Source organism: Sciurus carolinensis, chromosome 11 (genome assembly GCF_902686445.1).
Source record: "Sciurus carolinensis chromosome 11, mSciCar1.2, whole genome shotgun sequence".
Taxonomy (NCBI): Eukaryota; Metazoa; Chordata; class Mammalia; order Rodentia; family Sciuridae; genus Sciurus; species Sciurus carolinensis.
This window is the reverse complement of record NC_062223.1, coordinates 76,711,048-76,729,174: the sequence shown is the minus strand read 5'-3', so window position 1 is coordinate 76,729,174 and position 18,127 is coordinate 76,711,048. Positions and strand designations below refer to the sequence as shown.

The window sequence follows — 18,127 nt, the reverse complement described above, 5'->3', positions numbered from 1 at the left end:
CCAGGACCCAGTCAAGATGTCTTTCCACATTGCTTGTGGATGGCCACCAGACTTTTCACTAAAATGTCTATCAGCCGCAGTACAGCCCATAGCATCCAAAGTTAAAAAGTTGAGGGTGAATAAAACAAGGTTAAGTCTGTTCTTGGGAGGGGCTAATGCCCCTATTCCCCCTTTTTGTTTAGTTAAGCAGACTTTCAAATGTTTGATTAGCCCTTTCCACGATAGCTTGTCCTTGTGGGTTGTAGGGCAATCCTGTAGAATGATAGATATTAAACTTTGAGCAAAACTGTTGAAATGAAGAAGAAGTATATGCAGGCCCCATTATTTGTTTTAAATAATTTTGGCCTTCCCATAGTCGCAAAGGCTTGAAAGCAATGACTGATTACATCTTTTGTCTTTTTCCCTGTATGAGTGGTAGCAAATATATATCCTGAGTAGGTATCTACAGTTATAAGTACAAATCTTAAAGTACCAAATTCAGGGATATGGGTGACATCCATCTGCCATAGATGATTTGGAAGGAGTCCTCTAGGATTGACTCCAAAATGAGGAACAGATAAATGAGGCACACAGGCAGGACACTGTTTTACTATATTTCTAGCTTGCTCTTTTGTAATGTTATATTTTATTTTGAGAATAGTAGCATTGAAATTAATTGATTTTTGTACAATGTTAAATACATGAGGATCTCGAGTAGCTGAGTCTGCAGTAGAATTTCCTTGAGCTAAAGGCCCAGGTAAGCCTGAATGTGCTCTGATATGGCCTCTATATAAAGGTTCTTTGCAAGCCCACAGAAGAGTTTGTACTTGATAAAAGCATTGTTGTAAGGTAGATTGAGGACTAATGGGTCCAGCTGTCTCAAGTTGGGGCACAAGCTGGACAATATAGAGACTGTCAGTATAAATATTTAAAGGTTTCTCAGGAAATGTTTGTATGGCAGTTATAAATGCTTCCAGTTCAGTTTTTTGAGCAGACTTATGAGAAGTAATAATAGTCTGTACTTTATCAGAAACTACTGTAGCTGTGCCGGAGGAGGAGCCATCTGTAAAGATTGTATTTGCTGCTGGGATAGGTTGAGACTTAACAACCTGAGGGAAAATAACAGGATGTCTTTTGAAGAAGCTGACAATAGGTGAACTTGGCAAGTGATTATCAAATGTGGCCATGGTGGAACAATAAATTGCCCAATCTTTTTATTGTTAACTAGTATTTCAATCTGTTTTGCCGTGTATGGGACAATAACTGTCTGAGGATGAACTCCAAAAACTCGAAGGGCTGTCTTAAGTCCTAATGTAACTAGATTTGCTACCATCACAGGATACGGGGAAACATATTTGGGGGACACTGGCAAATGGATCTATATTAGGAGTCAGTTTGTCACAGTAGACCTGTAGGAGTATATTTAGAATCTAATACTATGAGATTAAAAGGCAAAGATAGATCAACTCTATCACTATGAGCATTTTTTAAAGCTTGTTCTACTAACCTCAAGGCTTTTCTACCTTCAGGAGTTAAATTTCTGGGGGATGTAGGGTCTGAATCTCCTTGGAGAATATCAAACAGAAGCTTAAGTTGACCAGTGGTGATTCCCGAATTTGACCTTATCCTATTTATATCACCTAATAATTTTTGGAAATCATTTAGAGTCTTAAGCTTTTCTGTGGCTAATTGAATTTTTTGTGGCCTAACACAGGTATCTAATATTTGATGTCTTAGAAAGGTAATAGGGCTGCAGGTTTGCACCTTTTCTGGGGCCACATGTAATCCCCATTTTTCTAGGGTTTTGATAATATCATCAAATACCCCTAATAAGGTCTCCTGTTCCTTATGAGCCAAAAGAATATCATCCATATAATGGAGACAATGTAGTCCTTTACAATTTTGTCTAATCTGTGATATAGCCTGACCAACATATATTTGACACATAGTGGGACTATTTGCCATTCTCTGGGGAAGGACCACCCATTAGTATCTAGTATTAGGCCCTTTATTATTTAAAGAGGGAATGGAAAAGGCAAATCGAGGGCCATCCTCGGGATGCACAGGAACGGAAAAGAAACAATCTTTTATGTCTATAGAGAATGATATGACAATGTTTTGGAACAGCAGTTAACGAGGGGAGACCCAGTTACACCGGGCCCATAATCTGCATACTGAAATTTATGGCTCTCAGATCTTGCAAGAGTCGCCATTTCCCAGACTTTTTTTTTATGACAAAAATGGGTGTATTCCAAGGGGAAGTGGAAGGAATGATATGATTTTTCTTTAATTGTTGATTAACTATTTCCTGGGCCACCTCTATTTTTTCTTTAGAAAGGGGCCACTGGGGGACCCAGATAGGATTATTGGATTTCCATGTTATCTTTAATGGTTCAGTGGCCCCTCCAGAAAACCCAGCCCCTTAGTCCCTGTTTGTCCTTTGGCTTGAATGGGGCAGGTCATACCTTGTAGACTCTTGCCTAGTCCTTTTCCAGGGATATATCCTTCTCCCACCATGACTGGTAAAACGGTTGGGTTTAGACAGGAAATATTTTGTTCAACTGAGGAAGAAGTGACAACATCCATCTGTGTTAAAATGTCTCTTCCTCAAAGAGTGACAGGCTGGTGAGCTAATACATAAGGTTGGAATGTCCCCCTTTTCCCATCAGGGTCCTCCCAAGATAACACAGCTGAACTTTGTAATGGGGTTTGAGCAAATCCAAGTCCCCGTAAGGTAGTACTGGATGCTGTAACAGGCCATGATTAGTTCCAGTCCTTCTGTCTTATAATAGAGATGTCAGCACCTGTGTCTATTAGACCCTCTATGGGAGTACCATTAACTTTCAATTTAAGCATGAGTCTATTTTTTGTTGATTGTGCCCAAAAGACACCCGATCCTGCTGATCCAAACCCGTTGTCTCCTCTAGTCCTTTGTGAACTGGGAAAAGTCCCATGATGGCCAGGCAATATCAATATTTGGGCTATTTTGTCTCCTGGAGAAACAACAGATACCCCTTGAGGGGAGGATAACATAATCTTTATTTCCCCAGTATAATCAGAATCAATGACTCCTGGAAATACTTGTAATCCTGACAGAGTTGTGGAACTCCGCCCCAACAATAATCCTACTGTGCCCTCAGGGAGTGGTCCATGTATGCCTGTGGGGACCACTTGTACTCCCATCTCTGGGGTTAGAACGAGTCTGGCAGAGCACAGAGGTCCAATTTCCCGCTCCCTGATGTTCCTCGGGACAACGAGGAGATAGTCGGAAAGGATTGTGAGTGGGGATCTGGACTATGGGATTCTGAAAGGCCCCGTATATTTGAGGGCCCCGGGTTGGGCCCCCCTGGCCGTTTTTTGACTGGGTAGGAAGAGGATTTCTCTCTATGTCAAATCTTGATGTACAAAATCTCACCTAGTGCCTTCCTTTCTGGCACCAGGGACATAGACCTGGGGCAGATTGATTTGTCCCTTGCTGTTCTCTAGTCTTAGGTGTTCCCCTGGGCTTTAACCCTGTGGGTCCTTCAGGGCAGTCTCTTCTGAAGTGCCCTTCTTGCCCACACTTAAAGCATATTATTCCTTTAGCTCTTGATTGCCCCTGATTTGGCCCATGAAGAGCAGCAGCTATTACTTGTCCTGTAATGACTGCATCATTGATATCCCTGCAGACCTTTATATATGTACTTAAATCTTTATTTTTCCATGGTCTTATAGCTTCTTTACACCATCTATTTGCTTGCTCATAAGCTAATTGTTTTATTAAGGGCATAGCTTGTTCTGAATCCCCAAATACTCTAGCAGCCGTTTGGATTAGTCTACAACAAAATCTGCAAATGGTTCGTTACTCCCCTGAATCACCTTAGACAACTGCCCCTGTAAATCTCCTGACCCTTGAATTAACTTCCAGGCTTTAGTGGCAGCAGCAGCAATTTGTGCATACACCCCAGGATTGTAAATAATCTGCTGTTGAATACCTTCATAGTTTCCTTCTCCTGTTAGCATTTCTACATTTCTTTGGGCAGCGTTACATCATGCCGTTTCTAATGAGGCTTCCTGCCATGCAGTTTTCCACACTAGGTACTGCCCCCCTGATAGCACAGCTTTACATAGCCTTTTCCAATCTTCCGGCACTAGATTCAGCCCCGCTACTGATTCCAACATACTAATTGTAAATGGGGCCTGTGGACCGTATGTAGCCACTGCCTCCTTAAAATTTTTTACTGTTTTGAAATCCAGAGGTTGGTGGAATCTTTGTCTATTTTGGTTCTCTAGTACGGGGAAGAATTGTGGGACTGCTGAGGTTTCCTTAAGGGGGGTTTCTTTTCCCCACGGTAAAAAACCCATCTGATTTATAGCATGAGATAACTCCTCCCAAGGGTACTTTGGGAGATATAGGAGGCAGGCTGCTTGAGGGGGAGCGGCTGCCTCCAGGAAGGGATTGGTATTCCTTCCCAATATAACTGATGGGGGCGACCGACCGTGTCCTTAATGCTCTTTCTAATTCCTCCCCAGTAAGCCCCTCCTCCTCTTCTTCCTCTTTATGAGAAGTTACATTTAGTTGTTTCTTATCTCTTCCAAACACATATTTCCTTTTTTTTACTAAAGTTATTATTTTACCTTTTTTAGATGTTAGACATTCCTTAATGAGCTGCCACATGGGAAAAGTACCTCTAGATAACGGGGATTGCTTTTCTGCTTTAATAAGATCTTCTTTATCATGTTCCCATTGTGGAATATTTAGGACTCTCTCTTCCAAAAACCAAGGACTAACCTTGGCCAGTGTAGTTACATATGCTGTTACAGTAGATCGTTTTACGGCAGTTCCATTAGCCTTAAGTACATCTTATATGATTCCTATCATTTGATTTCTAGACACTTGTGACCCCATCCTGGAGTTACGAGACCTCCCTTTACTGGGGCTATGCAGACTCCCTTCACCGGGGTTATGTGGCCTCCCTTTACCGGGGTTATGTGGCCTCCCTTTACCGGGGTTATGTGGCCTCCCTTTACCGGGGTTATGCAGACTCCCTTCACCAGGGTTATGTGGCCTCCCTTTACCGGGGTTATGCAGACTCCCTTTATCGGGGTTATGTGGCCTCCCTTTACCGGGGTTATGCAGACTCCCTTTACCCGGGTTATGTGGCCTCCCTTTACCGGGGTTATGCAGACTCCCTTTACTGGGGTTATGTGGCCTCCCTTTACCGGGGTTATACTGACTCCCTTTACCGGGGTTATGTGGCCTCCCTTTACCGGGGTTATGCAGACTCCCTTCATCGGGGTTATGTGGCCTCCCTTTACTGGGGTTATGCAGACTCCCTTTACTGGGGTTATGTGGCCTCCCTTTACCGGGGTTATGTGGCCTCCCTTCACCGGGGTTATGTAGACTCCCTTCACCGGGATTATGTGGCCTACCTTCACCGGGGTTATGCTACAGTTTTCCTATAACTTACCTAAAGTAACTTAGTTTTCCTATAGCTTACCTTAAGTTACTTATGTGGGAGGACGCAGAAGGAGGAAGAAGCTCCCCGTCCGGGCCACCACTTGTTCCGTCCAGCGAAACTGGCACGGAGAAAGGAGACACCACCAATCTTTAGTTGACCAGATTTATTGCGTCCTCCCTGTTTTTCTGCCTCCTTTGTTCTGCCACTCTCTCCCTTCTTCTACCCTCTCCCTCTCTCCTCCCCCAGGCTCCTAGCTTATCAGCCAATTATAGCAAAGCTTTCTTTCACACAGGAGAGCATGCAGAGGAATGTCAGCATAGCACTATATGAATCACGAGATGTCCACGCGCGGCATGATATAGATAGCCAATCCTAGAGCCTGGCGTCAACACGTCATAAGTCTCCAAGGAACTAGTAGGCAAGCAACCTTTTTGGGTACTTCCTTATTTTGGTATCCAGTGCCCTTTGGCTCACTGCCAGGCTCCATCTTGTCCAAGACGGCCCTCAACAGAGACTGGTGCCCCACAATACCTTCTGAGGGCTTGCCCCTAATCTAAGGACCTTCTGATTAGGCCTCACTTCTTAAAAGTTTCCACCTTCCAACATTGCCATACCGAGATACAAGCTTCCAACACACAAACCTCAAGGCACTCGCTTAAACCATATCCCAACCATAGGAATCCTGACTTTCCTTTTTTCAAGATCAGAAAAAGATAACTGAAATCCAAGATAAGGTATACCAGCTCAGTTGTAAGACACTGAGGGCTACCAGAATTCAGAGGGGGTAGGAAGAACTTTTTATATGAGATTATCAAGAAAGAGCATAATTAGGCCTGAAGGGTTTTAACTGAAACTTGAAAAATAGTATTTTCAGGGGTGGAGAAATGGGTGTAGAAAGGATAGCCTAAGTAGAAAACATATATTTGTATACTGCAAGGGATCCAACTAAACTAGATGAAATTCATGTAGAGGGGTTGGGGCATGAAGCTCAGTAGGAGAACATATGCCTAGCGTGCATGAGGACCTGGGTTTGATCACTAGCACCATGGGGAAAAAATAAAGGAGAGCGAGAGGTTGGGGGGAAGAGAAAGGAATGTTTGTGGAAAAGAGTTGATAAGGCAGGTTAGCACATTGCAGCCAAACTGAGAAAGGCTTTGAATGTCAGGTGAGGAAGAAATGACATGGCCAAATAGGGTTTTAGGGAATCCTAATATAGCAAACTTGTAGGGGGCACCCTGAGGGAACCAGATAGGAAGCCACTGAGTTATTGGAGGTGTGAGGGAGAGCCAGAGTGAGAATGGCAGCAGTGGAATTGGGAAGGAGGAGATGGAGTGGAAAGGGGTTATGAATTGTTAGGATTTCATGACCCTCCTACCTTACCAATCATCACTGATACTATGTTACCTGTAAACTAAAGAGTAAAGAGTTATTTATTGCACATTTATTATTTATTACCCATTTTCTATGGCACGTCTTTACATGTTATCTGTCATTTATTGAGAACTATACCAAATGTTTTGAATTTATTGTTTAATTAATTCTTTTATTAGCCCCATGAGATAGTATTCTCTTTGTTTTGTGTGTCATGAAACAAAAACTTTGAGAGGTTAAGTACTAGTCATTAAGTGGAGAACTGTAATTCTTAACCTAGTCTGTCTACCACAAAGCTAGACTACAATTTTTTTTTTCTGCTAGATCATACTATCTCAGAAGTCTTGAGCATGGCATTAACATCTGACCCCGACTTACCTCCTTAATCTCATCTCCCACTGTTCCTTTTACCAATTGGAGACTCTAGCTAGAATCTCATCCCATTCCTCAAACTTTCTAGCTCTTCTTGTACCTCCATATTTTTTGCTGGTATTGAACCTCCTACTGTGAATGTTGAAATAACCTTATCCATCTGGTAAACTTCATTCTTTAAGAATCAACTCATCACCTCTTTGCAGAAACCATCCAGACTCTCCTGAGCAAAATTTGTTGCCTGAATGCCTGCAATATTTTACATATACTTCTCGTATAGCTCTTACCACATTGTTTTGATATGGTTCCTCATAAACAGGAACACATCTTTATTATCTTTTTATTTACCAGTATAGCAAAGGCCTAACAGATACTGAGTACTCACTCAGTGAGTACTTAGTGAAATAAATGAATATATGAATGGCACTAAGTAATCCTCCATGCTATTTGAACAAAATAATTTTAGGATGTTTGTAGATTGGATGAAAAAGTGAACCAATTGACCATGAGGCAGTGGGAAGACCCAGGAGTTATAATACTTGTGTCCTTCCCCAGGGTCAGTGTTTGATGTACTTATATCAAATAGAAATTCAACATTATCACCTTGTATTTTAGATTCCTGAAATTCTCAGTTTTTGAACAGTCTAGTTTGTATTTGCTGTAGTTTCTTTCAGCCTGTAAACCTATCTAGATTTTAATCACCCTGTCAAAGACCATCTTTAAAAGCTGTCACTTAGTGAGTAGGGATGTAACTCAGTGGCAGAGCCCTTGCTGCCAATATATAAGACCCTGTGTTTAATCTCCAGAAATACAAAGTAAGTAAATAAATTAATTAAAAATTAAGCTAAATAAATAGAAGTTGCCACTTAAAAAAACCTAAGAGCAAAAGTGTTGCATTTCAACTGATGAATTTCTTAGCATGCTTATTTGAATTAGTTGGTCCCCCTTATTATAGGTCAATACATGATTCACCCTGAGATGCTGAAAAATGGAGATTGAAGATAATAGGCTTAAAATTACTTTGATTTGCTCTCCTAAATTTGTGTTAGCAAGCTTTATGCTTTTTTTAAAATTTGAAGCCAAGTAACCATTATGTCATATTTATTTTGCATTTTGTGATATAAGAAACTAATCAGTCAGCTACAATAGAATCCTTTCTCACAATAAAAATGAATTACATGGGATTTAGCCACTTATTCCCCTCTTAAGGAAATTTATGAAATATAGTAAATATATTAATCTTAGCAAGATTAAAAGCAGAATGAGTCATTTGTAGGATGGATAGTAAAAAAAAAATAAGGCAGTCTGCATTCAATTAGGTGACATTGAATCAGTCATTTGATCTCAAACTGTGGTAAAAATACAGACTTTGAAACCCAAGGAGATCGTTATCTGGCTTTGCTACTTATAGCTGTGAATCATAAACAAGTTGCCTGACTTTTCTCACTTATAGAAATTGGGATAAGGGCACCTTGTAGGAATGTAGTGAATATTAGAAATATGCATTTAGCATAATACCTAATACATAGTAGGCAGTCAATAAATAGTGGTCCATGTTATTGAAAAAAATTTTTAATTGATTTTGATTTATTTACTTTGAACTAAACTTGTTGCTTATTTTTATATAAGTAGGAGAAATAAGTGATTATGTCTCTAGTGTCAGTTATCTCTTTAAGACAATGATGAATTGCAAGGAAGCATGCACTTACTTTTAGAGAAATTTTCATTACTGCTATATCCTTAAAACGTCTTTTAGTGTCTCTGTGTTTCTTCTTCCCATAGAAATCTGATACCAGTGATTTCCTCAGTGAAGATGATGACGTCCCTTCTAAAAATATGAGCCAGTCAAAAGCTCCTGGCAAATCTAAGTTTCTGGAGTCAGGTGATCAAAAACTGAAGAAGAGGGCGCCAGGCAAGAAAAATAGGTGAGCCTCTGTGGATGTTTGATTGTAAGCGAAAGCAAAAGATTATTTTCATAAGATCCCCTCAAGTGATGACCTGTATTCACCCAACACTATCAGAATGATTAAGTTACAGTAACTCAGTAAGCATTGTGCTCCTTAAAAATGTAATAACATGAAAAAATATGTACCGTTAAAATGGTTAAGGGAGAAAACAATAATGGGTTGCATGTGTACTGTGGTCACATCTATGTAGAAAAATAAGGAAAGTAAATGAAAAGGAATACACAAAAGTGACAAGAGTAGTTATATTAGGGTAGCGGGTAGCAGGAATAAATTTCTGTCCCTTTTGGAGAAACTTAGTTCTATACCCTCAATTTTTACATTTGTGTGGAGATAAGCTATTAAAATTTTTTTTTTACATTTTTTGAGATTTCTTTCATTGTAGATTAGAAACAGAATTTCGATAAAACCATTTCCACTTATGAATTAATTTGCTTACTGCCCTACCTCTTGCCTGTGCAAGCTAGATTATTTTCATGTTGGTCTCTTGTCTGCCTGCCTGTCTATATGATTTCCTTGTAGAAATTTGATTGAACAACAGATGCTCTCTGAAACTCAAGAAGATGCCCAAGTGACGACCCTAAGTGTGGATAGACTGGCCCTTCTGGGTAGAATCCATTCAGTCAGAATCATCATTGAAACAATGGGAGTTCCTCCAGATAGCCCCCAGATGACCCCTGGCAAAAAAAGCCTTGCTGGGAGACCACCTAAGTTAAAGATAGCTAAAAAACGGTATGTCTCTTACCTGAGAAGCTAAGTTTGACATCTTTGACTGATAACTGTATAACACTTTATGATTTGTAATGTGTTTTCATATGCATCATTCAATCAATAATTCAAGAACTATGCTAGGTAAGTGTGGGAATAAAGAAAATTAAGAAGCAATCTCTGTTCTTATAGACTTTACTGTTAGCAAAAGAGAGAAATATTTAAATGACTGTGTATACACTGGAATATATCTCAGCCATAGAAAAGAATGACTTAAGAATTTTGCCAATAAATGGTTGGAGCTAGAGATTATCATGCTAAGTGAAATAAGCCAATCCCAAAAACCAAAGGCCAAATATTCTCTCTGTTATGTGGATGCTAACATACAATAAGAGGGGAAGGGAAGAATAGAAGTTCATTGGATTAGATAATGGGAAATGAAGGGAAGGGCGGTTAGAAATAGGAAAGACAGTAGAATGAATTGGACATAACTCTCCTATATTCATATGTGAATACATGACCACTGAAACTCTGCATCATGTACTACCATAAGACTGGATCCTAATTAGAATAAGTTATACTTCATATATGCATAATATGTCAAAATATACTCTACTGTCATGTATACCTAAAAAAGAACAAATAAAAAAATGACTGTGTATAACATAGGGCCTTAGCGGCCAGAATAGATGTTTCATTTTGAAAGTGCGTGGGAGCACCTAGAAGCAAACCTTTCATTCCACATGACCAGACTGATGAATTTGAAGAAAATGGGCCCTTCAAAGATATGTAATTCATAAATAGAAAATAGATTTCTTATTTGGTTTGTTTTTTTAATCACTTTTTTTTTTCTTTTCTTTTTTTTAGCACTTTCTTTGTGGAATATCACTTTCCTGTGGGCTTTTCCAAAAGTGGATTGGGAAAGAAAGCTTTGATCACTGAAGTTGTTCGACTTGCCTCCAGTAAAATTACAGATGGAAGTAAGAGACAGTCTGGTTTTCTGCTCCTTAGATATTTTGACTTTGGAAGAATTTTTGAACCCCTAATTACTTACCTGACTTTTGCAGTACCATAGAATCTTAGAGCTAGAAAGAATTTTGAAGTAAATCTCCTTAATTCTTTTATTTTATAAGTGAAGAAACTGACTCGGTGGTACACTAACTATCCTAATTTAACATAGCAGGTCAGTTACATGACTGAGAATAAAATTCAAAACATCTGATGCTTAGTTCATATTTTTCAACTGTTGACACTTTTCTTTCCTTGTTTAAAACAGTTTTATCAAAATACAATTCACAAACCATATGCTCATTTGATATGTAGGATTTAATGAATTTTAGTACCTTTGCAGAACTGTAGAACCATCACCATCATCCAATTTTAAACACTTTTATACCCTCTAAAAGAACCCCATGTTTACTTGCATTTACTCGCCATTTTCCTCTCCCCCTACTCCCTGGCCACTAATTTTTTTGTCTCTATCAATTCATCCATTCTGGATATCTTTTGTAAATGGAATCATGAATCATGTGATTTTTGTGACTGGCTTCTTTGACTTACTGTATTTTCATATTTTATCCATGTTATGGTGTATCTCAGTACTTCATTATTTTTATAATTGATATTTCCATTCATTTATCCATTCATCAGTTGATGGACATTTGGGTTGTTTCCACTTTCTGGCAGTGTTGCATAATGCTGATTGGAACATTTGTGTACAGGGCTTTGTACTGATGTTATAATTGGTGGTCGTATGGTAACACTATTTTAATTTTTTCAATAATTGCCCAACTATTTTCAACAGTGGCACCTTTTAATATTCCTGTCAACAATGTACCTCCTTATGATTTTAGTTTGCATTTTCCCACTGACTAATGATGTTGAGGATCTTTTCATGTGCTTATTAGTGACTTGAATATCCTCTTTGGAGAAATATCTATTCAGATCCTTTGCCCATTATTTAATTAGGCTGCTTTTGTTTTTTGTTTTGTTTTGTTTTGTACTGAGGATTGATTCCAGGGGTGCTTTTTCACTGAGCTACGTCTCCAGTACTTTTTATCTTTTACTTTGAGACAAGGTCTTACTAAGTTGCTGAGGCTAACCTCAAACTTGGAATCCTCCTGCCTCAACCTCCCACGTTGCTGGAATTAAGGTGTACACCACCACCTGCACAAGAATTTTGTTTCCAAATATGAAATTGTTTTATTAGACAGTCTATAAATATCCTCAGGATGATGACATTTATAACCTCACAAAGGGCACCACACTGCCCTTCTATTCCAACTCCAACCACATCTCCCTGTGGGTACTCCCCAGCAAGAATTCTTTATATGTTCTAGATACATGTCCCTTAACATTTCTATGATTTTCAAGCATTTTCTCTTGTTCTGTGAGTTGTTCTTTCAGCCGTTAGTTGGTATTGTTTATAACACAAGTTTTAATATTCACATAGTCCATTATCTTCTTTTTTATTTTGCTTTAAATATGTCTAGTACAGAAAACTAAAAGGATAATATAATAAACATGTTCCTGCATTCCAAAATCAAAGCCATTTTTCTAATATAATTTGAGAATATCTTTACCTTGGCTCTTCCATTTGATCCATGAACAGTTCATTAGTGTTAAATTTCTTCTCTGGGAGGTGCTTTGAGAAACAAAAGATGTGGTCCTAACTCTCCTCCACATTCAAGTAACTTTTCTATAGTAACTTTTTAGTTTTTTTAAATTTTATTTTGCTATATTTGCGTTTTGAACTAGATAATCCATTCATGTAGTTTTCAGGTTCCATTTTTATAGGCAAACAACATTGTTGCTTTTATATGCTTCTTGAACTGTTTTATGCATATATCAGCAGATGTGTTGATTCCTTTCTACCCCTACACCCATTTTATGCAAGTGATAGAGTACCATATACACCTCTGCAACTTGCCTTTGATATTATATCTTAGGAATTTTTGCATATCAAGACATAAAGAGCTTCATCATTCCTTTATGACTGAAAACTATCCCATTTTACTGCTGTGCCATAATTGAAACAGCCCTAAATACTAAGTGGATCAGTATTTAAGTTGTTTCAACCTTTTTCTGTTAAAAAAAAATTTCAGTAATCTTATGCATGCATTATTTCTCACTTGGCATGTGTATATCTAATGTGAGTATTTAAAATAAACACTTACTTAGCCTTAAAGGAATATAATATACTCTTTTATTAGGCCACATTATTTCACTCGCCCCATCACCTTAAGGAAGAATTAGGACATTTCAAATTTGTCTTCTGTTTACTTTCTGGCTATGTTTTTATTATCAACAGCAGTAGAAGCTGCCCTGGGGGTTTGTTCAAAGCATGCAAGTCTGTATAAATAATTCTATTGACTAAAAGTATGCATGTTTGAGGAGCTTTACTGTGGCTAAACTTTTTATCAAACCTCCATATGCAAAGAAAAATATGTTGAATCCTTTTCTCAGGGCTTTTCCTTCCACTTAAATAATATTTTATGAATTTATTTTTTTTAATTTTTATTGTAAAAAATGGGATACATCTTGTTTCTCTGTTTGTACATGAAGTAGAGGCATACCATTTGTGTAATCATACATTTACATAGGGTAATAGTTTTTGATTTATTCTGCTATTTTTTCCTCCCCCCCACCCCTCCCACCCCTCTCTTCCCTCTATACAGTCCCTCCTTCCTCCATTCTTGCTCCCCTCCCACCCCCCATTATGTGTCATCATCCGCTTATCAGCGAGATTATTCGTCCTTTGGTTTTTTGAGATTGATTTATGTCACTTAGCATGATATTCTCCAATTTCATCCATTTGCCTGCAAATCCATAATTTTATTATTCTTTATGGCTGAGTAATATTCCATTGTGTGTGTGTGTGTGTGTGTGTGTGTGTGTGTGTGTGTATATATATATATATATATATCACAGTTTCTTTATCTATTCATCAATTGAAGGGCATCTATCTCTGAGCCTTGATTTCCCCTTCTGTAAAGTTGAAATACATCAGTCTCATTTTGCTTGTATAGTGTTAATTGAAATTCATGCCATTTGAAATTGAGTTCTCAGTTGCCATGGAACCATGAAAGAGCAAGGACACTGTTCTAGTATGTATAAGTTTCAGCTAACATAGTACCTACAAAGCAAATGCTGCCTATAATCACACAAGGAATTAGTGAACAATCAGAGGGGATAATGAGAATAAAAGCATTAAGCCCTAAAATAGTAGAGTTTATATAACTAATAGTAACTATCATTCATTGGGCACTAATTCTACTCAGCGTTTTACATACATTAACCACTTAGTCATTACATTAAACCCTCCCCGCTACACACACACATAGATGAGGACAGGGGAAACTAATACATAAATTGTTGAAGTAGCTAATCTAAAATCACTCAGCTGGTATGGTAGAATAGAATTTGAACCTAGAACTGTTTTGATTCTAAGTCATGTGCTCTTAATCTAATCTACCTCTCATGTATTTTTTTTAAATTTTTTTAAATGTTGATAGACCTTTATTTTATTCATTTATTTATATGCGGTGCTGAGAATCGAACCCAGTGCCTCACACATGCTAGGCAAGCGCTCTACCACTGAGCCATAACCCCAGTCTCTCATGTATTATTTTTATTACTGACCATAGTGGTTGAATTCTCCCCATGTCCTGAGAAGAATCATTTGGGAAATATGGTATAAGATATGAGCTAAGAGTTGGAAGACTGTGTTCTACTTCTGATTATGCCACACTAATTATGTGACCTTTGACAAAATCACTTTATCATCTTTAAACCTCTTTTAATCATATACTATGGATCTCTTCCAACTCTTAAAAAATAATCTTATCTGAGACATTATTAGCAATTTTTGTATTATTAGCAATTTATGTATTTGAATTTCTTCTTCCACTATCACCTTAACTATTGTGTGGTAAAAAAAAAAAATTTTAATTAAGAAACAGAACTATATGAGGAATATAGTAATAGTATGAAAATATGTGTAGGTAGTAAAAAGAAATCTTAAGTTGAGATAGAATTCTGTTTATACGATAAGGATTTTTTATTTTTTGCCTCAGTTAATCTTCCCAGCACACCAGCAAGATATAGTTGTTCTCTTCGTTCTCTTCTCCTGGTAGGGCACTCAGAGAAATTAATCTCCTAGTGGATGTGTGCTTCATGGGTCCAGACCTTTTGTTCATACTTCCTGTGTGTGGATCCAGACAACAAGACCCAGATCTTGCCCAAGAATACCAAGAGAAATACACACACAAGGCTAAACACAAAGGTTCCTGCTGACCAGGCTAGATCCCACTACTGCTGGGAAATACTGCCTTTAAAAAAAATTGCTATCTGGGGCTGGGGATATAGCTCAGTTGGTAGAGTGCTTTCCTTGCATGCACAAGGCCCTGGGTTCAATCCCCAGCACTGAAAAAAAAAGTTGCTATCTAAGGCTCTGTGTTCAATTTTAATCACCTGAAAAGTAAAATAAAATAGATGCACCACCCCCAACATAAAAAAAAGAGAGAGAGAGAGAGAGAATTAAGATGGCCAGAGATAAACAGAGAGATCAGCATGTCAGAATGAGCAACTTAAATGAATGCCATTGATAGCAAATTCTCTCCATAACTGGGCTATTCGTGAGGGTATCCATTTTAAGGGCCTTACAAGTAAATGAACAGTAAGATCATTTTATAGGTGATAAATTGTTGCTGAATTGATCACTAGTAGGTAATAGAAGTGAAGCCTAACACCATCTCCTTTGATTCTAGTTTCATATTCCTTTCATTTAACAGCTAATGCCCCATAGCAAACAAATACAAACTAAAATGCTACCAACACTTCATCTCATTTACCCTTGTTGTAGCAGAAACCCCTTCCTTTCCATCCAAGAGATAGATTCTACCCCTCCTAACATGGCTAAGTAACATCAGTACCTCATACTTTGTCTGAGTGACATCAGTAGTGTCTTATCCTTTTCATCAACCAGAAGATTAACTCATTTTTATATTGTCATTTTAAATTCAATTCTTCTATGTATTTATCCCTTTTTGTTCCACTTTCAGCCGGCTCCCCTTTTTTATTACACTACCTACCTCTTGTCTTTTAAAAACTGTCATGGGGCTGGGGAGATGGCTCAGTTGGTAGAGTTCTTGCCTTGTAAGCACAAGGCCCTGGGTTCAATCCCCAGTACCTGAAAAAAAAAAAAAAAAAAAAAAAAACTGTCATATTACCTTAAATGAGGGAAATATATGGGTATATCTCCTTATACATCTTATGCTCGACATTCATTTCTCATAACAAAGCAGAGCAACATAGCACTGCTTCTCTGCTGCTACTATACAAAGGGTTTTCTCTCTGTCTCTGTTCCTTCAATCCCAAAACCCTAAAACATTCTGTGAAATCACACTGACTAAATCCCTGAAAGAGATTTTTAATTAGATTTGAAAGGGAGGTGGGTGGTGTCAAGGAATGGATTAAGGATGGCTGTGGCTGAATGGTGTGACATGTGCCTCTGTGTGGTTCTCCTTACAGTGGTGAAATTCCAGCAGCGATTTGTGTTTCCAGTACAGTTTGGTGGCCCCATGATAGAGCACTGGTGGAATTCTAACCTCACTTTCCAAATTTATGCAAAGAAAACGCCACAGAAAAAGGTACTGTGAGTGATTTTGACCTTTGCCTCACCATTCACACCAGAGATTAAGAGCATACTTAAAATTATATTCCAATTTAAGATAGGAATTTCTCCAGGCTCAAACAACACTGATGCTTTTTAGTATCATAATAATTAATTAATTTTATTATTACTACTCTCTGCTATTTGTTATAGACCAGGTATTATAGTTAAAGGCTCTACACAAACCATCAAATTTAATCATCACAACAACTCTGAGTTAGATATATTATTACCTTCATTTTGTAGATGAAAAAAAACTAAGATTTAGTTAAGTGACATGTCTGTGATCACCCAGTCTCATAAAAGACAGACAAGAGCCACGTTTGTTTTTTTAGATCCTAAATTCTTAATGTTTTTACTGTACTCCCTTACTGTAGGGAAATGACTATACTGATATAGATTATATTAGCCTTAATTTAAGGTTCTTCTTCCTGTTTGCAGGAAAAATACCTAAAGTATCTTGCTCATGTGCATGATAATGTAATTGTGGGTAACAGTTGACCAATTATTTCCTAGTTTATAAATCAATAAACTATGACATGAGCCACATTTACTTCTTTCAGTGAGAGAGTAGCCTGTGTAATTTGACCTCATCTTCCATATGGATAGCATGAAGAAGGCAACTTGTTTATCTTTGGTTTGTTTTTTTTCAGGGGATATAAATAATACAAGTTCTTTGTGGAAAAAAGCAAAACAAGAAGGAGGGGGGAAATTGCATGCTTCAACAACCTAAAGACAATCTCTGTTAATGTTTAGTGTATTTATATTGAATCATTTTACTCTAATTAATGACTTTTTTCTAATTATGAGAATTATTCATGATTTTTGTAGAAAACTTAGAAATGTTTTTAAAAAGCAAAATTGCCTATAGTCCCAGCACCACAAAATAGCTATTAACATTTATGTGTATCTCCTTTGTTTTTTTCAAATATGCAGCTTTTATCCTTTTTTCTCATTTAACCTTGTCTTGAGTATTTGTTTCATTTTTCTTCAAAAATATGTACTTAATGTTTTCCATATAATCATAAATATTTTCAAAGACTTACTATATATATATAATTTAACATCCTGCTCCTATCAAATATTACAGCAATATTGTTCATTATAAACTTTTAGGGAGCTGGGGTGGTGCTCGCCTAGCACATGTGAGACACTGGGTTCGATCCTCAGCACCACATATAAATAAATAAAATAAAGGTACTGTGTCCACCTACAACTAAACAATGTTTAAAAAAAAAAAAGACATACTTCTAAAAAGAATAAGTAAATAAACTTTTAGTGAATGTCATCTTCATGTCTGCATATCATACCATTATATGGATATGCTATAATTAGCTTAGTAATTCTTGATTATTGAGTATCAAAGTTATTTCTATTAACTACTTTTAGCCTACATTTTTGTACATAAGCTTTTTATGTATTCCTTGTTTCTTTAGAGTAAATCCCAGAAATGGAATTACTGAGCCAAAGAATATGAATTTCCAAAGCATTTCATTATTAACTATCAAATTTGCTATTGTGTATTGCTGGTTTATATTCTCAGTTTTATTCATATGGCAACTTTTTATTTCTCCATAGCTTCAATAACTACTAAGTTTTATAGTTTTTTTTGCCTTTAA

At 37.5% G+C, this 18,127-nt stretch overlaps 1 protein-coding gene across 3 annotated transcripts in view; it reads left to right on the top strand.

Moving 5' to 3' along the window:
* The window catches only part of C2cd3 (C2 domain containing 3 centriole elongation regulator), a 161,772-nt gene that overhangs the window by 61,851 nt on the left and 81,794 nt on the right, over positions 1-18,127 (top strand). For all 3 annotated transcript variants that reach the window (XM_047517678.1, XM_047517677.1, XM_047517679.1), the window contains exons 9-12: positions 8,946-9,088; positions 9,650-9,859; positions 10,703-10,815; positions 16,367-16,485. In XM_047517678.1, coding sequence (XP_047373634.1) covers positions 8,946-9,088; positions 9,650-9,859; positions 10,703-10,815; positions 16,367-16,485 — 585 coding nt within the window. The remainder of the gene's footprint in view (positions 1-8,945; positions 9,089-9,649; positions 9,860-10,702; positions 10,816-16,366; positions 16,486-18,127) is intronic.